Source organism: Engystomops pustulosus, chromosome 7 (assembly GCF_040894005.1).
Source record: "Engystomops pustulosus chromosome 7, aEngPut4.maternal, whole genome shotgun sequence".
Lineage (NCBI taxonomy): Eukaryota > Metazoa > Chordata > Amphibia > Anura > Leptodactylidae > Engystomops > Engystomops pustulosus.
This window is the reverse complement of record NC_092417.1, coordinates 132,096,575-132,120,641: the sequence shown is the minus strand read 5'-3', so window position 1 is coordinate 132,120,641 and position 24,067 is coordinate 132,096,575. Positions and strand designations below refer to the sequence as shown.

Sequence of the window (24,067 nt, the reverse complement as noted above, 5' to 3'; positions counted from 1 at the left end):
TCCACATCAGAGCTCCCCTTTACTGAAAAGTCCACAGGACAGCCCCCCCCTTTGGTGAAATGTCCACAGCAGATGCCCCTTTAATAAAATGTCCACCCCAGATGGCCCCCTTTAATGAAATGTCCACATCAGATGGCCCCCTTTAATGAAATGTCCACTCCAGATAGCCCCCTTTAATGAAATGTCCACAGCCGATGCCCTCTTGAATGAAATGTCCACCGCAGATGCCCCCCTTTAATGAAATGTCCACCAGATGCTATATTTAATGAAATGTCCACCCCAGATGGCCCCTTTAACGTAATGTTCACCCCCAAATGGCCCCTATTAATGAAATGTTTACGCCAGATGGCCTCCTTTTAATGAAATGTCCACCCTAAATGGCCCCTTTAACTAAATATCCACCATGGGCAACTAGAAATATTCTGACAGCTTGATAAATCTGCACCATTATGATGATCAAAATGCAGTTGTCTTTTCATTTGCATTTTTCCTAATGTGTCCCAGATCTCCCTTCATATTATGGGCCACCCTCAAATACTGGGCCTCCCTTACCCCCCTCCTTAGTGGACTTCATTCATCCCCCTGATTTTGTGTGTACCTCTCATATTCCCCTCATATTTGTCCCCATATCAACTCCCCTCATATTGTAGCCCCTTTTTCTAATTCCCATATTGTGGCTCCCATCATCTCCCACACATATTGTGAGCCATCCTCATTTTCCCCTGCATATTGTGGTCCTCCTCATCTCCCCCTAAATCTGTGGCCTGCATCCTCTTCCCCTCATCTTATGGACGCTTCTCATAAGTAGATAGAGTTTAAGTCAAGGCACAGTGCAACGGCAGGTGGGGGAGCCAGTGGCCCAGCAAGCGGTGGGGCCAACAGGTGTGTTGGGTCCCACCAGTGGGCCGATCCAAGCCAGTGCACTGCACTGAGTTGTTGAGAGACAACAGTAAAAACTTGCTTAAACTAGTTTTCCTAGAAAATCTTGTATTTCTCCTGGAAAATCCTCTTGAGGCAGAGATTAAAAAAATAGTTCACTTACCCTGCTTCGGTTCCGCGTTCCACTATTGTTGTAGTTTCTTGGTCATAGGCGTTCCCCGGACTAGTGGCCTGACACTTATGGCAATGCCAGCAGTGCCAAGGCCTGGGAGACTGCCAGGAGAGCCGAAGCAGGGTAAGTTATTTTTGTTATTTGTTACCTCTACCCCTACCCAAAGGGGATTTTACAGAAATCCTTTTAATTTTAAATCCATTTAAACAATAAACAAATACTTTATATAGGTAAACATTGCCTCTGAAATACAGAATTATTTTTATGTATCAATATATTTTATATGGGTAGAGAATATTTAATCTGTAAAGGGATTCTATAATTAATTAATCTGCACAGGGATTGTTTAACAAAAAAAGTCTTGAGTTCACCCAATAGAAGGTTATATGTTTGAGAGGTTATACCTCATGCTATAGCGCATACAATCAGGATTGCATCAAAACTATGCATTGCATATTTGCTTTTGTAGTTTTATATTCTTCTGAAATACATCATTTTCTCAGTTTGTAAACAATAAAAAAATCTCTGTATTTCTAGTTCTTTGAAGGTAAAGAATTACGTCTGAAACAGGAGTATTTTGTTGTTGCTGCTACTCTGCAAGATATTATCAGACGCTTCAAATCCTCTAAGTTTGGGTGCCGCGATGCAGTCCGCACAACCTTTGATGCATTTCCCGATAAGGTAAATGTCACTAGTCCTGCCCTTCTCTTCTCAAGAATCTCAAACTTAATTTTTCAGTGATGATATAAATACATGACTATGTATTTATATATTTTAGGTGGCCATACAGCTCAACGACACTCACCCATCTCTGGCTATCCCTGAGCTTATGAGATTATTTGTGGATGTTGAGAAACTGGAATGGGATAAGGTAATGGAACACCGTTTGAGTACATCATTTAACCTACCTTCTCATTTGAAAAGTTACCAGCCCTATAAAATGGAGAATCCATTGCCCATTATTATTTTACTTTAAAATGGTTGTCAATCTCAATCACTTGTTGCAGTTCACTCTGCTGTCCTTTTGTTCTGTTGGAAGCCATCTGAGGGCTGAAATGGATCTTTATCTTCAGCTCACATCTCCAACTCCAACTCACAGAACCGCAATCAGATTCTTATCTTTCATATCACTCCAACAGCAGTTCTAGGTAGTTTCTAGGTAGGATAGAACCAAAGATGATCTAGAATTCTTACTTACAGGGAATTTTTAATAGGGAATTATTTGCTAATTTTCAGTAGAGCCTTTTTCAAATGTGACAAAGCAATTGAATCCTGTTGTTTACTGTTGACCTGGATGAATAGCTATAGTCCCCCCTCTTTAGAATAACATTGTGAATAACAGTGATTAAGATTGGATTTTACATTGTGGGTGACTGTTTTGCATGTATTTGAATGCACAGCTTGTTCTATGCTTTTAGAACTGATCAATGAAACAAATAATTTTTGGCAGCTTCAAAGGTTTATTAGCTCCTTCTGTCAACCCAGTCTACATTTTGTTGTAGCCCTCCATTGTAAGTATACATTGGGAGACTTCCCCACATAGCCTTACGGATGTACGGCTAGGATGTATCCCACTGTATGCTTAGCAGGGAACCTTTGAGATGTGAATACAGTTTTAAAGGAAACCTACCATCAATAATCTACCTATTAAAGTAGATCCAATGGTAGGTTCCTATAAACATTCTAAGCCCTAAACTATCTTTCCCTAATCCTATAACACTTCCTAATCTAAATGTTATCTAACTAATATGCAAATTTTAGTAGTGGTGTGGAGTAGCCTCTCCGGGCTATGGGAGCAAAGGCTACTCCACGTCCTAGTAGCCTTGCTACCCCACCTCCTTCCGCATTGACACACTTTTGATATACATCTTGTGTTTGCGCACAAGCTGTATTCACGTCTCTGGCTTCTTCAGGCACCTGGTATTTGCAGTAGCCCCTTCAGTGCCGGTGGTTGTCATAATATGCACATTGCACATTCGCAGAAGACTGCGGAGTGAATACAGCTTTTATCTACTGGGGCTACTTTATTCCACAGTAAAAAATTGCTGAAAATGTTCATATTAGTTAGAGTATTTTATAAAGTTTAGATCAAGTTGTTACAAGATTGGGAAAGATTAGTTTAGGGCTTAGAATGTTAGTAAGAACTTACCATCGGATCTACATTAATAGAAATTATGTTCTTGTTGCATAAAATAAGTATTTGTATTATAAATTATTATATGATTAAATTAGTATAATAGTAGTACATTTAACACATGATAACTGCTCCGATCAGTTTCCCATAATAGTGGCAGCTATGGTTGTTGTTCCTCTAAGAGCAAATATCTCTTTAGATGACAGTCTGGAATGTGAAAAGAAAAATGTTACCTAATATAGAATATTGATCCATGTGAATGTTTATGATAAGTAGGAAAATTAAAAGACTGAAAGACACAGCTAGGTGAAAATAAATTAAACTGAGCCACCTGAATTTTATATGCCATTTTATATGCCAAATATTATGGGGTTTCTGCTTTTAGATAAAAGTATATAACCATTTGTGTCTTATAAACACAATAATATACAGAACTGTCTCTCCCCCCCTCTTCGTTGTTGATCTGGTGATTCTCTTTTGTCATCATTAGCTACATGCTGTCTTTTCCATCTCAGTAGATCTTTCTTCCCCAGCATGTTCTCCATAACTCCTATACTTACATTAATCAAATCAACTACATGAAGTAATAAGCAGAGACATTCATAAGTGAAATATCTTGTGACATTCATATGGGATCTAAGAATCTGAAGACTAGCGGCAATTCACACAAGTAATCAGCAGCATTTAATATCCTTCATTCCATTCCTTTAACAGATGGTTGTAAATGATCCCTTTATAACTCATCACCACATTTAGTAACAGTGTGTAGTCTATAACTGAAGACACACAGCATAAGAAGCACTATAGCAGGCTTACCGTGTCCATTGCTACTACTAATTAATTGCTTTGTTGAGAAATACTAATATTTTTTCTCCTGCAGCAGTGAAAAATTAATTTGGTCTCTTTTCTACACAGTTTAGCATTTCTGCAAAATGCACAGACAATTCAGCAATTTTTGCAACAGGCACCTTCTTTTTTTACAAGTGCCCTCATTTTTTATGCCAAGTGTCCCCTTTTTGACAAATGCCCCCCTTCTTTCCAAGTGCCACTTCCTTTGCCATGATGCCCTGCAAGTGGTGGGTACTTTGGCACCATAGGCAGGTTAAGCACATTGCATTCAACACCCCTCCACTAGCGGTGGGCAGAAAATAGCCTGTGCAACACATGTTTATAACTACATTACAACACATACATGTATATCATATGCATAACATATAACATATACAAATAAGTATATAACACACACATCCATAACACAGATATATACACACATGTATATGTATGCAAACACACTTAAAAATAAATATATACATATATACGGCACACTTACAGCGGCTGCAGAGGGGCTTATTCATAGCGCCGGCTGAACATTCAACCGGAGCTGTGAATAAGCCCCTCTGCGGCCGCTGTCAGCACAGTTCGCTGCATGGCATAGAGCCGACAGCGATTGTGCAATACATGCGCTGCTGCCGGCGATTCTTACCAGGTCCCTGACTGACAGGGGCGTGAAGGGGGTGTGTCGGCTGTCCGCCACATGAATACGGCCGACTGCTAGGGGACCTGTTCGACGATCCGACCTCTTATTTTGTAAGAGGTCGGATCGATTAAAACTAAGTTTACACACGCAAATTTTAATAAAAATTGAATAAATATAAAGGGGCTGGGGACAGGATTAGGGAGAACATATTTAGTGGGGGTATTTTTCGGGGGTGACAGGTCCTCTTTGCAGAAAAATCTGTGGATTCTTACAAAAAGGTAAAACTCCTACATCTGGGATCAGTTGATAACCCAGGAAGCACTGCAGAAAACTTGCCCATGGCAAACTTTAGAGGGAGGTTGGCTTATATGCGATATCAGATGTGCACTTGCACCACGAAAAGCCAAGCCAAAACAAAGGTACATGTGCCCCAACGTGTACTGCGGGAGTTAACCACAGCTTTCCTCCTCTACCTTGCAAATATAGAATTTCCTCCTCTACATTAATAAAATTAGTTTTTTTTTGCTGCAGCAGAAATTAGGCAAACTCAAATTTTCCTGTGCTAGCCACCATTTTTTCTATATATCCTAATAAAATATATTAGCCAGAATTTCGGTCATTACTTACACAGACTTAGTAGTCTAGGTATTCACTTGCCACAGCAATACAACCTGATCACTGTGGACCCTTGACCCCACAGCTTATTGCCACATAAATAGAAACCACTTTCTTTCACACTTATGAACCCCTTGTGATTCTCATAAAGCTTCTATGGGCTACATCTATTGGGCATTTTGATCTGCATGCCACTGTTGGTCATATTATATTTCGTTAATATAAAAGTTTTTTTGTGAATAACTATGGCCATCTTATTTTTATGTAAACCCAATGAAATAATACTCTTCTTTTCTTGTGTACTTTAGGCCTGGGATGTGACTGTCCGCACATGTGCTTATACCAACCACACAGTGTTACCAGAGGCTTTGGAGCGCTGGCCAGTTCATCTCTTGCAGAATTTGCTTCCAAGACACTTGGAGATCATCTATGAAATTAATCAGAGACACCTCAATGTACAGCTTTGGTTTTAACATTTGAAGAGAACATCCCCATAGTTTACTTGCCGTGTAACCCAACCATAACTCTTTCATGAATGTATATTTTTGTACTGCCTCTTTAAAATCTCCTATTTTTCCTGTTCCCTATGTAGCGAGTTTCTTCCATGTTTCCTGGAGACATGGATCGCATGCGCAGAATGTCTCTTGTTGAAGAGGGCTCAGTTAAGCGTATTAATATGGCTCATTTGTGCATTGTGGGATCACATGCAGTAAATGGTGTTGCTCAGATTCACTCTGATATAATAAAAGACACAGTGTGAGTATGTCTTTCATGCATATTACATCTTTTCCTCTATCTTTTTCTTTGTTTTATTTATTTTTTTAAATTTATTTTCAGTTTCCGTGATTTCTATGAAATGGACCCGCATAAGTTTCAGAACAAGACTAATGGCATCACTCCCCGTCGCTGGTTGGTGCTGTGTAACCCAGGCCTGGCTGAAGTCATTGCAGAGGTAATTGGTGTGTGCTGTCATGTAAATTACCTGCTCATACACACACAGCTGAATAATAAGATATGGTTTCTGCATATAATTAACCTAAGTCTACCTGCAAACTAAGGGCTTTTTCACATTGGCGTTGGTTTTCACGTTATGATGGAATAGTCTCACGTGCTGTTAAAATTATGGCTGTGGACACTGATGCATATTGCATTTAGTCAGTGTCGTAACCTGAAGCTGATGGGTCCAAAATCAGTGACAGGCCCTGGTTTATAGTACTAATCTCCTCATATTGGAAAGCGACACCTTATAGACCCCCTAAGCCTCTTGGACCCCATTGTGACTGCACTCTCTGCCATGTGGCACAGGGACGATTTTCACTATTGTGTACATCTTACCTAAGGGTTAAAACACACAACGGTGGTCAGTATGTGAATCACAGACCATGACATGTCCTTTTTGCATAGATCGACCCCATTGCCACAGAAGTGACACAGTTGCAATATATTCTGGCTTCCTTGCAGTACAAACGCTGTTTTGTTAGCAGTGACCTTATGCATATTTCAATATAATCAAAGATTCCCGTCCCAGACACTGTGGATGGTCCGTGAAAGAAAACATTGCACATAAATAAATTTTTAAAAAATTGCAGAGTAATAACATAATGCGATGAAAGAATTGGAATGATGACCCTGCTTGCAATCTATGAGTATAAAGGGGGGGGACACAGAAGGCGATTTGTAAAATGACCCAGCTATACTTTAAGAGATAAAATAAATAGATGAATAATGGTGAATGAACCAGTCACAGGCAGTTATCGATATTTACAGAAATTGGGGTGCATTGGTCTGCAGAGAAACCCTTTTTTAATGGTGATGTGGGATTACATAGACAGGAGGACAAATTAGTGGATTTTGAGAGAAAAGAAAGTGAAAGTTACATGCAGTTAGGGAATGTGATAGGCCTGCCTGAAAAGATTGTTTTAGGGCATGTTTGAAAGTTCGGTGGTTAGGTATTAGTCTGATAGTTCAAAGTAGTGCATTCCAGAGAATAGGTACAGCTCAGGGGAAGTCCTGGAGACATGAGAGGTTAGAATTAAGAAAGAAAATAATCTTGGATAACTAAAGGAATGAAGAATTAGGGCTGAGATGAGGACAGAGAGGTCCCTCATTAAAAAAGTGGAATCTCAATTCAGTTACAAGCACACAACTAGGAAGTTTTTTATTTTCCCCTTACACCTCCTCCATGCCGAGTGGAGGAGCACTGACTGGGGTGTGCCAGATTGTGTAGTGGTGCACTAGTTGTAACCTGGGTCCTTTCCTGGTGCAGGTTATAGCACATTTCAAGGCCAGACAGGACCTCTAGATACATCTGCTGCAGCGGAATGGGCATGGATAACATAAAGCGATGTAGCAAAATTTGTCAATCCCCCAATGAGTTTCATCTTTGTTATTGTTCTTTAAACAAACCTTGTAGAATTTTCCTGTAAGTAGCTATTTCTGTCTGGACCTAAAGCAAGTAATCTTGGGTAAAATAGTTTCTAAATACAGGCAGACCCTGGGTTACGTACAAGATAGGTTCTGTAGGTTTGTTATTAAGTCGAGTTTGTATGTAAGTTGGAACTGTATACTTTATTATTGTAACCCCAGTCAAACTTTTTTTGGTCTCTGTGACAATTGGATTTTAAAAATGTTGGGTTGTCATAAGAACCAGAATTAACAATAAATCTTAATTGCAGACACCTTTGATAACTGTTACAGCTGTTTATTGTAGCCTAGGACTTGAGTACAGCAAATTACCAAAATCCAGAGGTCCGTTTGTAACTAGGGGTCGTATGTAAGTCAGGTGTTCTTAAGTAGGGGACTGCCTGTATATGCTTCCTGGCAACACCAATGTAGTTCTATTACTATGCTGCTGGTTTTTCAATAGCGTGTATTTGTCTTTTCTTCACTGGGTATTTGTTTAGTGTATTTCTCCCATTATCATGTATAGAATGATATATGCAACAAAATCTTTGTTTTTAAAGCATGCCGATTTTTCTGCAGATATACCTTGGAATTTACTGGGATATCTCAGATGGATTTGTTCAATTTTAGCGGTTAGGGTAGACATGCCATTTTCCACATGCCTACATTAATAATCAGATGTTTAAGAAAATACATTTTAGTAGAAAACATTTTTTGCAATAGAATTGTTGCAGCTTGTGATCACATAGCGTGACCAATTTTTGTAAATTATTAATAGGATGTAGACCTCAAAATACTTTAAAATGCTATATTTATGATATTTCTTCTACAGCGCATCGGAGAGGATTACATCACAAACCTTGACCAGCTAAAGAAGCTGCTGAACTTTGTCAACGATGATGCATTGATCAGAGATATTGCAAAAGTAAAACAGGTTGGTAATCATGTTAATCCGTAGCATTTAGACACATAAAATACACATAAACATTATCTTGTGATTCAATTTCATAATGATTTTTACCAAATTTTTATATGTGATTCCCCCTTTTACAAACAAAACACTGCTCATATTGTATTGCTTGCCATTTTCTTTCCAAACTTATGGTACTTTTGGTTCTGAAGCTTCTTGTCAGAAAACCTCCTCAGCAGCAGTAAAGTGGACGAAGACTAACCTCTTCCTATCTTTGCTGAGAAGCTGTGTCAAATTTAAGATGCCAACAGTTCCCGTGAAATCTTTGCCATATTCCCAATGAGACAAAATTCTAAAATATACTCAAAATAACAAAGAAACATAATAACAAAAACATTCTCTAATTCAATTTTTTTAATAAAAATACAGCATTTCACAGATATAATTCCAAGCTGTCTCTTTCAGTCCTGGTGTTTACATTTTGGTTGACCCTGGATATGACAAAAATCTCTGGTCCGGCAGATCCCTCAGGTTTTTCTTGTAATGCAGGGAAGGGGGGAGGAGCGGATGTCAGAGAGCACTACAGACAGAGGCACTTCCCGTCCAGCAGCATGCAGAGGAGACAGGAGCAACTCTACAGACAAGATATGGTCTCTAGCCAAGGGGGGACGGCTTAGCAGAGATCACTGTGTGTTTTAATGACTATTTGAGGTAGCAGAGCTGAATGTATCATTGTGTCTTATATTCTAATGACTTTGATTTGTCTCATCTCTCTTTTTCTATGTGTCAGATATTAGTAGAATCTTCAGAATCTAAATGAAAGTGTATAAAAGTAAATGAAAGTGTAGCCAAGTACCCTGATACTCTAAGCACATTGTCAACACTCAGCATCTCAAAGCACAGAGCAGTCATAAAGTGTCTACACAGCTACCCCCACCCACACTGCTGATAGGATCATAAACAACAAATAAAACAAATTTTATTTAATTTATTAAATGGAATTTATTTAATGTAAACATCACTATGGGATCAAATTTGAGAACTTTCTCTCATGGGCAAAATCCTTTAAGTAATTTGGCAGTATATCCAGTTACATTCCAACAAGTACATCGACTGACCATTGCATAGCATACATAAAATATCTATATGGAGTTACTGATAGGAAACAGGGGAGACCTTTTACCACACTATTTTTTGTAGAATACTTCAGCATCCACAGATCTGCTAGTGCTGAGTTGTTCATGAACAAAGCTGGCTCTGAGAACGACAGGAATCGGTTCTTATCTGAGAGATAAGAGGGTTAAAAGTGGATTGTGGGTGAATAGCTGAATGCCTGAATATCATTCTCTATGTAATTAGACAGGGAATATTCAGGAGCCTTAAAGGACACCTGTCATCAGGTCTCTGCCACTAGTCCTGTCACCTCTACCGGTTGGAGCAGCACACAAGGATCCCATCCCAGCCTTTATCTAGTTATTTCATACATTATTCATTGTAAAATCATCTATTTTTTATCATGTAAATGAGGCTGGTCACATGGTCAGAGGCAGTGATGTCACCCCTGTTACCCCTCCCCTTTCCTCCCCTTTCCTCCCCCTGCTCATGTCTGTGTGTAATGTATAGTAAAGCATGGCTGGTGTCTGTGCTTTATCTGCTGACATGCTCCATCCTCCTAATATACAGGTGAGAGACACAGACATCAGCTACACATGAATCTGACATGTTCTGCTGTAACATGGCTGCCTGGAGCTGCTGTATCTCTCCTAAACACACACACATGCACACACAGGCTGCAGGGGGCGTGGCCACCAGCACCAGGAAGCACTTCATTATACAGCCTCACATCATTATACAGGCTGTCAGTCATGCACTGGGGGCATGGCTGTGCCTCCCACTCATGAATAGAGTGGGCAGCTTGAATATGCTAATGCTTCATTGGACATTTCACAGGTCATTTGCATACAGCTTTAGGACCTCATTGCTTAGGTTTACAGGCATGTAGAGGGACAATGAAGGGATAGAGGCAATGGTCTCTAATGGCAGTTTATGAAAATATATTTAGTTTAGGGGGGTTATTTTGCATGACGGGTTCTCTTTAAGGGCCAACTCTTGTTATTGAGCTGAGCCAAATGATCCAGCTTGCTAAAAAGAGCCAGACTTCCTAAAATCTGCAGATCTGCACAAAGTCAGCTGTCCTGCTAGTTGCACACAGACAGCATTATATGACCTTCCCTTTCTCCCCCCAGAGTAAGCAGGGAGCAGCACCCCCACGTCCTATATCCAACTCAGCGGACTCCCAGAGATAATCGGCATAGCCAAGGGAAACAGCTTATTTCCGAATAGGTTAAATTGAGGAAAATAGCAAAGAATCTTCTGGATATAAGAAATCAAGATAATAGGCAAAGTTGTTATAACTGACAAGAGCTATGGATTTGTGGGGAAATAAATATTAGAGTTACTTTTCAACTTTTCAGTTGCTTGATAAAATCATAAAATCTTATATTTAATACAAAAAGCAGCACCTAACCCCCTAATATTCCTGAACCCCATAAGTGGATGTCTCTAAATATGATAAACATCCAGTCTAGTGGGACAGATTGATTAAATGAAATGTGCAGCTATCCTGCCTCAGTTTTCAACATCAGTCTGGCATAGTATATTTGTTATATCTTATTGTACACTCGTTTTTTTTTTTTTTTTGCCTGTGGCTCTCACCCAACAAGTGAATTAGGGTGTTTCTTGTTGAATGGGGTGTTGCTTGTCGTGTGGCAATGTCTGCCAATGCTGTGCAATTCTGCCACAAAGCCAAATGCATGGGATTAGTTTAAACATGCACCAAATATATTACACAGTAACAGTCAACATCACCGAACATTGCTTCTCCATGGTCCGTGAATCTTCTACAATTGAGGATGGGGGATGTGGTGTGTGATGACTTACTAACTTTCCAGGGTATTTGAAATAAAATACTAGGGAAGCAGCATTGGCAGAGCTCGTTCTCTGGTTCATGTTCATTACTACTTGATATGGAGTATTATAAAAAGAATAGAGTGTGAAGAACTAGTGTTTGTGGCCTGAGTGGAAGATCTCTTAGCATGGTTTATTGCTAACAATTGAGCCTCAGGTACAAGGCCCCAGTTATGATAGCTCAGCTACGGAGACAAACAAACCCATTTCCCTGTCTTATGTGGGTATGAAACGATTACATTCCATTTTTAATGACTTTCCTACATGAGTGTAAGCTAGTTAATCACTTTCTCAGGTATTTTAATGAGCCACTTTTACTGAATCAAAGAAAATTGACAAAATCATTGTGAAGGCATAACATGATGATTAACACATTCTCTGTTTACTGGTGCAGACATGTGTGTTTTTCTATACCACAGCTCACCCAGCTGGCATCAGTTTTCATTACAGCCCAGTTGTAAAGTGAACAGAGGGTGAAATGTGCAGACGTTGGGTGTTGAAAGCCTATAAGTGATCTATGTAAAAAGAAATGTTGAATTCGCCAACCCATTATATTTACAATCTGTGTATTACAGGAAAATAAACTTAAGTTTGCACGATATTTGGAGAATGAATACAAAGTGAAGATTAATCCAAACTCCATGTTTGATATCCATGTGAAGAGAATTCACGAATACAAGCGCCAACTACTGAACTGCCTGCATGTGATAACCTTATATAACCGTAAGTAGCTTCATATGGTGGAAACATTACAGCTCCATATTGATGATTGATTGATTATTGTAGGTTTCCAATATGCAATATATTAATATTTCATATCATTATAGATATAATTGGCTCAAACATTAAAGCTTTAAATGTGTAACTCATGTCTAATAATAATTGAACTACTGTAATTGTTGTGTTGCTTGTCAGTGTGACAAAAATTAAAAGCATTTTTTCTAGATTTTTTTATGTAAAGGGTGCCTTACTTTTTAACAAAACTTTTTATATATCACTAGCTCAGTGTATATACATATCCACTGTAACATTATGTGAATCTTTATTTCCTAAAGGCTCTGTATATTTGCAGCTGCTGTGTCTCGCTACTCCCCTTCCCCTCTCCATAGAGTTGTAGACAATATGACACCTCAGTAAGCTTCTATCTTGCTTGGACAGAATTCAGTAGAGATTCAGTAGAGGGCCAATCGGACGGTGGGGGGGCCCAGCCCGGGGCTGTCACTAATGCCTCTGTCTGTCACGGCCCGGGCCCCCCGTCATGCATTGGCTGGCAAATTACTATTGAATAATTCCTGGGGGGGGGGGGGGGGGTTGTGCCCCTGCGGCAATTCTGTGGTTTTCAGCCGCGGCGTTAGTTCTGTGACAGAGCCCGCCCTCCCACTTAAACTCCAGCCGAGACCCGCTGAATGACGCCCACCCAAACTGCGGCCGGCCCACTCACCTAAACTCCGCCTGCCTCTCCCCCACCACCGCCTGAACTCTGTGCGCCCACTCATCCACACCCGCCCAGCGCAAACCCCGGCCTGCTGGCCACCCCCCCTGCCCACTTGAACTCGGTGCGCCCACCCCTCAACTCAGTGTGCTCCCCCTCAACTCAGTGCTCCCTCCCCCCAAAACTCGGTGCCCCCCCTCAACTCCGTGCGCCCCCCCTCGCCCGAACTCCGTGCGCCCCCCCCTCGCCCGAACTCTGTGCGCCCCCCCCCTTGCCCGAACTTCGTGCATCCCCTCATGCCCGAACTCCGTGCGCACAATCCATCTGCAAGCAGTTTGCACTGAAGAGAGCATGAAAAATCCAACAGAAAACTGGCGCACAGCCTTTAGTTAATGTGGACTAATATGTGTGAAATCAAGGTGCTAGAATCTTCAAATCCCCCCTACCTACTAACCTAATGCTATAGTCATAGGGCAATTATTGACATATCAATCTTTTAGGCATAAAGAAGGATCCAAGCAAGCAGTGGGTACCTAGAACTGTGATGATCGGAGGAAAGGTATGTAAACACACATTGTAGCATAATGTAATGTTGCATCGTTTATCTGCATCACCACAGGCAGCTCTACTCCAGCAGTGAGAGAACAGTCCATGTCTTGACAGAGATGTAATGTACAGCAGTTTAGAAGAACAGAAAAGCACAACATCCTTCTTTAGGCCCAATTCATATCATCATGAATGGTTTCTATATCACATAGATCTCAAATATGGTTCTAATGTTCAACTCAATGGTTCAAGCATTCTACTGCATAACACAGGAGTTTTCAGTGTTCAGTGATAATAAGACTACACATGGAACTGTACAGGTTACCCTTTAATCAACAATTCTTCATATAGTATTACACATACAGGGAAAGATATTTAAACGGGATTTCCATGTAAGTAAAATTATAGCTAACCTGCCCCCATACATAAATGAAATAAGATGCTACTCGTTCAGGATGTCATCACTAAACCCAACAGAGCAAAACATGAACAGAGCATTGGAGGATTCGGGGGGTGATAATCATGTTTTATAAGGGATTGAGTAATTTTACATAAATTATTAAAAAAGTAAACCCACTGAAATTACCTACACCAATTAATATACCACACCTACATTTTAATTTTGAGGCTGAATCTTACAGCTTCTATTTCCTTGATGAGCTAATATATTCACTAGTGGAGTACTTTAAATACTTTTTTTATCTGACATTTTAAGCGCTGCCAGCAGCTGTCAGACACAGAAAGGAAAGGATTACATCAGTACTGAATTTCTGGGAATAACTACTGTTTTTTTTACTTAGTGCTGATGGTTGTGTTTTATTTTGTGAAAAAATTGGTTTAATAGCAAGGGAAACTACGATTTAAAGAGAATCTATCTGCTCTCCTGATGTGTCTGTTTTAGTAAATACTTGTATTCCCCATAAAATAAAACTTTTGTAGCCTCCTAACTGAAGTACAAGGGCGTAACTACAGAGATAGCAGTCATAGCAGCAGCTATGAGGCCCGTAGTGTCAGGGGGCCCTATTAGCCGACCTGACACACTACAATATATAGTAATTCTGTTATTCTTCCTAAATATTAAAAATTAACATGATCAGTGCATTACTAGTAAATGGACGTACAGGTTACCAGTGAGCAATATGTTCTTACTCCATCTAAGGTTATATGAACATAACTGAGGCGATCCTTTGAAGTGAAATAAAGGAAAATTCATTCTTATTGTCGATTCGCATGAGTCTGGCACCCGTTTTTCATAAACTATAGTCTGTGTGTGATCCATTAAAAACTGTTCTGCACAGTCTGTTAAATTGTCAGCAATGGGCTCTGATGCATTAAAAAGTATTGCATTCAGTGTAGCTGTGTCCCATCCATATGCAGCTAGCCTCATACAAGTACTAGCCGCATGGACTGGGCAATGGCAGACGCTGTAGCGATGCCCTAATGCTAACACACCCTCGTCACTTTATTTCCAGATTTTCTAGTAATAACAGAGGGACATTTGATAAAATATTAGCTGTTTGAGGTTTCTCAATCTTCTAATTGCGATTATGTTTTTTCCAATATGATGTTGTTATAGAAATCTTCTGTTTCCTTCATTTCTGGGAAATAAATTGTGTACACTATATATGACTGCATATGCACAACTAAGATATTTTACGCCGTTTTTATGCAAGTTCTACAACAGAGAGATTGTCACTTGTTATTAATTGACTTAATATTTAGTAACACAAAGGGTAAAGATGCTGACATATGATAATGCAAGGAGCAACACAATTACAGATGTGTACATTTATTATCTCTATCCATCTCTCTGTTTATGCTCTCACTTTCATGCAGTATATCTCCTTCCATCCATCACTGTCTTATTTATTCTCTCATCCTCCTCCTTAACATTCTCAGTTTTCCCTCTTCTTTCTTGTGTCATTGGTCTCTCTGTCATTCATTGATAGGCTGCTCCTGGGTATCATATGGCCAAGATGATCATCAAATTGATCACTTCTGTGGGAGATGTAATCAACAATGACCCTGCAGTTGGAGACAGACTCAAACTCATATTCTTGGAGAACTATCGTGTTTCCCTTGCAGAGAAAGGTCTGTTTGCTATGTTAGCGTGTATTAAATCTGAATGCTCCTAGCAGGCCATTACATTTTACTATAGTCCTGTCTTATGTGGCATAACACACTTCACCAGGGAAACTGGCCAGAGTATACCAACACCAATGCCTATTAACCCCCTTTTTCTTTTCATAGCATAATACTGCCTGTGATGTTGTTACCAAAAACTGTAGGAGTTCACATAATGGAAACTGAAATTCTTGGAAAATAACATGTTGGTTTTCTTGTCTTCTTCTTCTCAGTGGTTCCTGCCGCTGACCTTTCTGAGCAGATATCTACTGCTGGTACTGAGGCATCCGGCACAGGAAACATGAAGTTTATGCTCAATGGGGCTCTTACTATTGGCACCATGGATGGAGCTAATGTGGAAATGGCTGAAGAAGCTGGAGAGGAAAATCTCTTTATCTTTGGCATGAGAGTACCAGATGTAGAACGTGTAGATCGTGAAGGGTAAGAGATTACCTTTATTTGGGACAATACACATATTAGTTATTTCAACAGTTATTTGCATCACTGTAAACACATTATAAATACATGTGCAACAAGTTTGCAAAGACCAACTCCCCTCTTCATAGAGAAGGTGTTCTCACCACAACGTGACCGGGTACCATAGACGTGAATGGGGAGCAGTATGCGGCCGCAAGTGGTATGGCCGAGTATCAGTCCCAATTACTCTGTGTGAATGAGCCCTTATTGTGTATTCACCATCTGCACCATCAAGCATTCTACCATCTGGGTAATTTAATAGTGCATAATGAAAGCAATAGTATCTAATACTATTAATACTACATGATAATAGCAATAGTACTTAATAGTATTAATAGTACAAAATGCATCAGTTCTTATGTGCATGGATGTTAAATGCTTCATATAACCGTATGATATTTGTTATTTCTACACAGCTACAATGCTCGATCATATTATGAGAGGATTCCTGAGCTCAGGCAGGTGATTGATCAGCTTAATTCAGGATATTTCTCCCCAAAACAACCTGACCTCTTCAAGGACATTGTCAACATGTTGATGAATCATGACAGGTAACAATTTCTCTTTCTTTCGGTCTGTCTCTTCCCACACACTTCACATTTTCTCCTCGTCTTTCCCGTTCATCATATTTTATTTCCTTTCCCTCCACTTCTTCCACCTTTCTCCTATCTCACTACTCACAAATACTGTGTTATTCTCTTCAGGTTCAAAGTGTTTGCAGATTATGAAGATTATATCAGATGTCAGGATTCTGTCAGTGCTCTTTACAAGGTGAACTGTCATAGTCCAGACTGTCACATTGACATACACTGCACAGAGATTACTGCAGCAGGATGACACATAGATGGATATCCTTCCATATGCCCCCTGCAGGTGGAATCAGAGCAATAACATGTTATTATTCTTAAAGGGGCGCTGGAAGCCAAAGTTTATAAAAGTGAAATCTTTCTAATGCCACAAACACATATGTGTGTAAATGTTTCAAGCTGTGACATAGCTAGGGAACAGCATATACAGAGATTTACAGTATATGGTTCAAATCAATGATACTGAACACATAACCTACTGTATACAGCCATATAGTATTTTACATAGGACCACAGAAGTTATTCTTCTCCCACATTCTGGGAGTTTAGTAATGCAAAATCATGGTATTCTCAATTACATGCTGAATTATGTGGGGTCATTGAAACAAATATGGTGCATCACAGCAACAACCTATGACACACATAGTGCATGTGGGGTTATAGTGTCTGTAGATAGCCAGAGTGCTGCAAGACCAGAGGCATAACTAAATAATTGGCTGCAGGGGATGCAGAAGTAAGGAGAACTCTTACTTCCCGACCCTAGTCACAAGCCTCGCACCCAGCCAATCCAGTTCCCTACGCTGTACTGAGAAGGCCCATTCAGGTCCATACAGTGCTGTCTAAAGTTGGGAGTCAGTTCCTTCTGGAATAGATATACTGGTTTGGTTTTAATCCCGCATCATGTCATAAGGCTTCTTGTAAGTCATGCTTGAAGTCAAGGGAGCTGCCTTACACGGTAGCTTAAAAAAGGCATGATTTTCCTTGTCCCATCCTGGAAATCTTTGGATATTATCCAGGGAAGCAGAATGGCAGCCTTGCCAATACCCTTCTGTGTGGGGTCCTTTAGCAGCCATATCAGCAGTTTTCCATGTGCACATGATTTCATATGACAACCAATAGTGACATAATAGCAGAGCATTGGATTTGGCTCCTAACCTCTAGTCATGCTGTATTGGACTGTTGCATGATTTGTTATAACCTCAATTTTCAGCTTTTTGCTTAATTCTTGGTTTTGTTTTATGCAGAACACCAGAGAATGGACTCGCAAAGTGATTCACAACATTGCTGGATCAGGAAAGTTCTCCAGTGATCGGACAATCGCTCAGTATGCCCGTGAAATATGGGGTGTAGAGCCTAGCACTGTAAAAATTCCTCCCCCTGATGTTACACGTGAATAATTCCCTCATGTCACCTATCGAATGCCCTGCTAAGCCGTGTAATACATTTTTACTCTCTTCCTCAAATCAGTTGCTTCCTATCCTATAATGTAGAAAGTATTCGTAAACTATCTGGTCATTTTCAGTAGGAATTAAAAATAATTTTACTATCACACAAAAAAGTTTATAATTCTTGGTTCTTGAATTAGATGATTTCCCTTAGTAACCTTGGGTTAGGTAGACACGGTCTTACTATGACAACTTTCACCCTACAGTCTAGACTGATCTATTTTATACCAACCTATTCAATATACATATTCTGAAATGATTATATAATTCCAACAAGAATTCTTAATATTTTATATGGGTTTGGAAAAGTAAGAATTACAGACCTATCCACCTACAACTGCTCCAGAAGCATCCTTTTATGCAGTAAGGATGTACTAATACTATATGTTACATTTTTTGGAAAGCAGTCTGAAATGTGTTGTATGTAATAAAGTTGTAGTATAATCCTGCTTTATGTGTGTAATGTATCTAGCATTGTAGCATTATCCTGCTCTTTCCTGCCCACTCCCCCATCCTTCTCCTCTCACTCACTCCCTTATCACTCTTGCACAGACCTGCCCTCCCCTTTCCTTTGGGACCAAAGTGTATATCCGATTCTGGCTCTTTTTCTATTTCGGTCAATCTGAAGAACATCAATTAACCACTTTTGCCTGAAACACCATCTCTTCCATTATTTTTCTTTTTACATAAACATTGATACCATGTCCCTTCCTGCAGGCAGGAGGACAGATAACACATCTTCATAACTTCCTATTTCTCATTTGATTCTGTTCTCCAACTACTACAACAATGTTGCACTTGACGGAGAATGTCCCTTTCTAAGTCCGGATCCCTGTCTAGGATCGCTCAGTTTATTTAACCCATTTGTAACCAAAAGCCTGGGGCCTCATAAAGAGACAAAGTTAAAGATCAGAGATACAAATTCCAGCTCTGACCTTTCCCATGAGCTATTAATACAGTCACTTCCCACACAGCAAAGGAGGGAGAAGTCATAGTGTTTCCTCCCCCTTGTTGATGCCCCTTCAAACTGTTGTAATTGCCTCCTGGGTGGTATGTAACAATTCATGCATAAGTCACATCATAGAACATCATGAACGATACATTAAATCGTAAATTAGAAAATCTGAAAAGAAATAAAACAGAATAGAAATGTATTAAAAATGTGTAAGATTCAGAGAGAAAAGGGATAACATTTCATAAAACTCATCAGCCATAACATTAAAACCATTGATATAGCTACTGTGGGAGAAATTGCTGAAAAAAGAATGCTGCCTTTGATAGAAAGGTAATAACACAGTGCATTATAGCTTGCATGTCCATTGATGGACCAGAGTGCCAATTCTAACCCTGTTTATACCCAATATCCAGTACAGTAGGCGCGATAGCATTAAAGCTGAATTATGATTCCTGATGGTCTGGTCTGATGGCTTCCATGTGAAAGGCTTGCTTCCTGTCTTTCATTTAGCTGGGAAGGGATGGTACCAATATGTACTATGAAATATGATGGTACGGACAATGTTCTTGATGTACCAATCTTTTTAATTTCATATTGATACACCTGCCTCTTCCTCTGCCGCTGGGATTTTAAGCCTGTAGGCGGATTGTGCCTGCAGGCCTGTGCTTCATGCAGCAGCAACAAGGCAGAGGCTCAATGATGTTGTGGGGAGATGACAGCTCTCTGCATCATCATTGTATTGAGCTGTCCCGCTGGATCACAGATGGTAGGGATGTATGTTTATAGATATGTACAGGTGGTCCCCTACTTAAGAACACCCGACTTACAGACGACCCCTAGTTACAAACAGACCTCTGGATATTGGTAATTTACTGTATTTTAGCCTTAAGCTACTATCAACATAGTATATAGCAGTAACAGAATTAAGCAGCATTTTTAAAACATTTTTAAAATCCAATTGTCACAGAGACCAAAAAATTTTTTGACTGGGGTTACAATTATGAAGTACAGTTTTAACTTACATACAAACTCAACTTAAGGACAAACCTACAGAACCTATCTTCTATTTAACCCAGGGACTGCCTGTATATGTATATACACTACTCAGAAAAAGGATGAGATATTTGGCTTGTGGGTGAAATTTTAGGATTTCACTTTTACCAGTGAACTTAATGGGGTAGCTGTCTAAAAGTCAGAATATTCTTAGTTGCCCATGGCAAACAATTACAGCTCACCTTTTATTTTACCAGTGCTCATGAATATTTTAAAGAGGAGCTTGATAAATCTGCCCCAATGGGTGGAATTTATTAAGACTGGAGTATCATTCCGGCTTCTTAATATGTGTGGTGCAGAACCTCCGGCTTCTTAATATGTGTGTGCTAGAATTAAATCTATTCCAGATCCAGCCTGCAGTAGATTTCAGCAATATCTTTTGTAAATAAATAGTGGAGTGAAAGTGGGGAATTGTTGTAACTTTCAGATTGTGTGCCAGAAATTGTGACTTTTCCATGTCTTATACACCAGAAAATTGGCGTATAAGACATAAATCTCCCCCATTGTGACCTTCTCTAAACTTTTGAAGGCACATAAACTTGCTTTTCTCCAACTGCTGTTTTAAAAACAACAAAATTCAGAACAGATGTTTGATCCATGAATCCCCCAATATATTTCCTGGTTCAATTAGAATTGGTATTTAAACAGTACTCCTCATCATGCTTTTCACATTTTGACATCATGGTACCAAGGCAACACCAAACAACTGATCGACAGTACTCAGCAATTGCAAAGCTTCATGCAGGATCTTCATGCACAGATGGAAGTGGCCCCTAAGCTTAGAGTATCTCAGAGGTTGCAATATAGATACTGGAAGAGTCACATGAAGACACAGGAGTGGACATTCTTTGGCCACACCTCACACTGGTAATCCCTTCAATGTGAACAATACCCTGCAGAATTGCATGATATATTCCAGGCACATTTAAGGAAAGTGAAATGCCCCTAAGTATCATGTCAGACTATTCGAAACCCTTTATTATCAGCGTAGGATGCATACTAGAAGACCTACAAGGTTAACTGATAAAACTACCAGGCACAGGTGTCATTTTCTTGCATGGAACAAGGAGCATCTGTTCTGGTCAAGGGACCAGTGGGCCTCAGTACTGTTCACTGATGTCAGGTCAAGGGACCAGTGGGCCTCAGTACTGTTCACTGATGTCAGGTCAATAACCTGAGGACTGCCTGTCAAGTATAGTTAGGTGTTATGCCTTAGTAGACAATTAATGGACGTATGAACTGCATGTGATGACACTGTCAAGCTATAATTAATGCTCAGTGACCCACCACTGTTGTCATTTGTTTCAATATATTGTTTAAGAGAAGGAAATCAAATTACCTTATATACTCGAGTATAAGCCTAGTTTTTCAGCACAAAAAAAATGTGCTGAAAACCCAAACTCGGCTTATACTCGAGTAAAAAATATATAGGTTTTACCAGGTTTTTGTGGTAAAATTAGGGGCCTCCGCTCATACTTGGGTCGGCTTATACTCGAGTATATACGGTACATGCTTCCACTTATATAAATATCCTACATTAATGATATAACATCAATGCAGCATGCAGTTCAAAAGCCAAATATCCCTATCAGTGTAGAACATAGAAAAAACAGCAGTTATGGTCAGGGCTCTATCCCAAGGAGTAAATCCTCTGTAACAGCAGTAAAAAAAGGGAGCATAGCTCATAAACTAATGGGGACAGTAAAATACCACATCCTAGATCTCAATGAATGAAATATTCTAGTGGCAATTCTTTATTCATTACATAGTGGAATGCACGGAGAATAATGAAAAATAAAAATGATCTGTGAAAATCCAAATTTATATCACATAGAGGTCTGAAATTGAAATGGTAAGTGCAAAGTCCAATTTCCAGCTGACCCAATGTCAGTGGAACTTCTTCAAGACAAGGTAATGAGGCTCAGTAGAGTGTGTGTGTGGTATCCACATGACCTCCGTACAACACCTTGGCATAGTACTGTTGAGGAGGTGGATATTCTCCTCAGGAATCTCCTCCCAGACCTGGATTAAAGCACCAGTCAGATGCAGGACAGTCTGACAGTGCAACTTGCTGTTGTTGGATGGAAAGAGAGATAATGTCTCAAATCCTATTTATTCAAATTATGTTTTCTGGCCAATCCATAGCACGAATGCCTTCATCTTGCGGGAACTGCTGACACACTACAATCACATGAGGCCTAGCATTATAAGTGGGCCCACTGCACCGCACAGTTTTTGACATGTGTCTAATGCTAGGATAAGAAAGCCAGGGGAGCTTAAGTTTTGTTTTCCAAAGGTTGATTTCAGTAGCATGACCCAGAGTACCCAAGTGACACAAGCAACAGGTCAAAAATCTGCAGTCGAAAGGTGTTTCTGCTAAAGATTTTTTCTGCAATTTGTGTATGGGATTGTCTTAAATCCCAAACACTACACTCCTACAGTATTATGCTGCGGATTTACTATACAGAAGTGCTGTGCTGCAAATCCACAGGAACTATGCAACGTGTGCGGATTCCCTCTTTGATTCTTTTCGTGAAATGATATGTTAGGAGCGATTAATTTTCTGAATGTTTTCAGAGATAAATGACTTACAATCTTTCCACACCAAACCAACAAATGATGCATGAACCCACGTCTTTATAGTGGTCACCTGTGAAGACGTGTTCTGCAGCAGCGGAAGTATGTATGAGGGTGTTTTGCAGCAGCTGGGATGTACATTAGGCTTTGTAGGTTATTAATACTGTTAGCTTTATGTGTTGCGGTAGGGGCCACATTGGATAAATTAACTAGAAACTGCCCTTATACATGGTATAACAAAAAGTTGGGGACGGTGAAACAGGGTTCCACCCCTGACTCCACCCCTAATCGCCGCTGATGTTGCCCCCTGCTTTCTTTAGTTTGGAGGCCAAGATACAAAAAGCGGGAAACACAGAGGGCGGCGCCTCGGGTGATATCGTTTGGGGTTAAGGGTGTTAGAGTGGTAGAAAGTAGGGTGCTCACCTGGTAGATTCTTTACTCATGCACATATATAATTTGATGAGCTCCAAAGTTCCAAGGTGTGATCTTAGAAGTTAGGATATCCTTTTCTTCTATTGTGTCAGACGTCAGGAGGATGGTATAATTCTAGGGCTAGTACACTATATAAGCAGCTCACACAGCTCAAAAGGCGCCGGGGTCCCCAATGGGGTCCGGAAGTATAGGCAGTAGGAAAGTAGGTTTGCAAAAAAGAGTCAGAGTGGAGCGCTGATAGTAGTAGTTTGCCCAATATTTTGAAAATATACCAAAAACCAGTGCCAATTTATTCAATCAAAAATAACTAATTTATTAGAAATTTAAAAGTTAATACCAGTTGATAAGTCCAAATAACGCTTTTCAGGTCGCAGACCCTTTTTCAAATACAGGACAAAAATAAATCAATGCATTGATTTATTTTTGTCCTGTATTTGAAAAAGGGTCTGCGACCTGAAACGCGTTATTTGGACTTATCAACTGGTATTAACTTTTAAATTTCTAATAAATTAGTTATTTTTGATTGAATAAATTGCCACTGGTTTTTGGTGTATTTTCAAAGTATTGGGCAAACTACTACTATCAGCGCTCCACTCTGACTCTTTTTTGCAAACCTACTTTCCTACTTCTTTAGTTTGGAACTGCAACTCTATCTGCATTCTCCAGCAACAGATATAGTTGAAATCCACACGCAGCAGCAAAGGAAGAAGAAGACTATCAGCTGGTTAACATGGAAAGGTGAGTATCTGCTGTTATGTTTATGTAATTAAACTGTAAAGATGAGAGGGGCCCACAAGATGGAGGGGAGATGTGGGCAGCCACAATAAGAGGGGGAGGACTACAAGAGGGGATAAATGAGAGGGACCACACATTAGTGGAAGA

General features: G+C 39.9%; 1 protein-coding gene across 1 annotated transcript in view; it reads left to right on the top strand.

Annotated features, from left to right (window-relative positions):
* PYGM (glycogen phosphorylase, muscle associated) overlaps positions 1–18,617 on the top strand; it is a 42,664-nt gene extending 24,047 nt beyond the window's left edge. The window contains exons 8-20 of the mRNA XM_072117829.1: positions 1,589–1,732; positions 1,830–1,922; positions 5,586–5,732; positions 5,870–6,033; positions 6,115–6,229; positions 8,513–8,614; positions 12,133–12,280; positions 13,490–13,548; positions 15,485–15,626; positions 15,893–16,100; positions 16,553–16,687; positions 16,841–16,907; positions 17,968–18,617. Coding sequence (XP_071973930.1) covers positions 1,589–1,732; positions 1,830–1,922; positions 5,586–5,732; positions 5,870–6,033; positions 6,115–6,229; positions 8,513–8,614; positions 12,133–12,280; positions 13,490–13,548; positions 15,485–15,626; positions 15,893–16,100; positions 16,553–16,687; positions 16,841–16,907; positions 17,968–18,120 — 1,677 coding nt within the window. The 3' untranslated portion in view covers positions 18,121–18,617. The remainder of the gene's footprint in view (positions 1–1,588; positions 1,733–1,829; positions 1,923–5,585; positions 5,733–5,869; positions 6,034–6,114; positions 6,230–8,512; positions 8,615–12,132; positions 12,281–13,489; positions 13,549–15,484; positions 15,627–15,892; positions 16,101–16,552; positions 16,688–16,840; positions 16,908–17,967) is intronic.
* Positions 18,618–24,067: the final 5,450 nt, after the last annotated feature.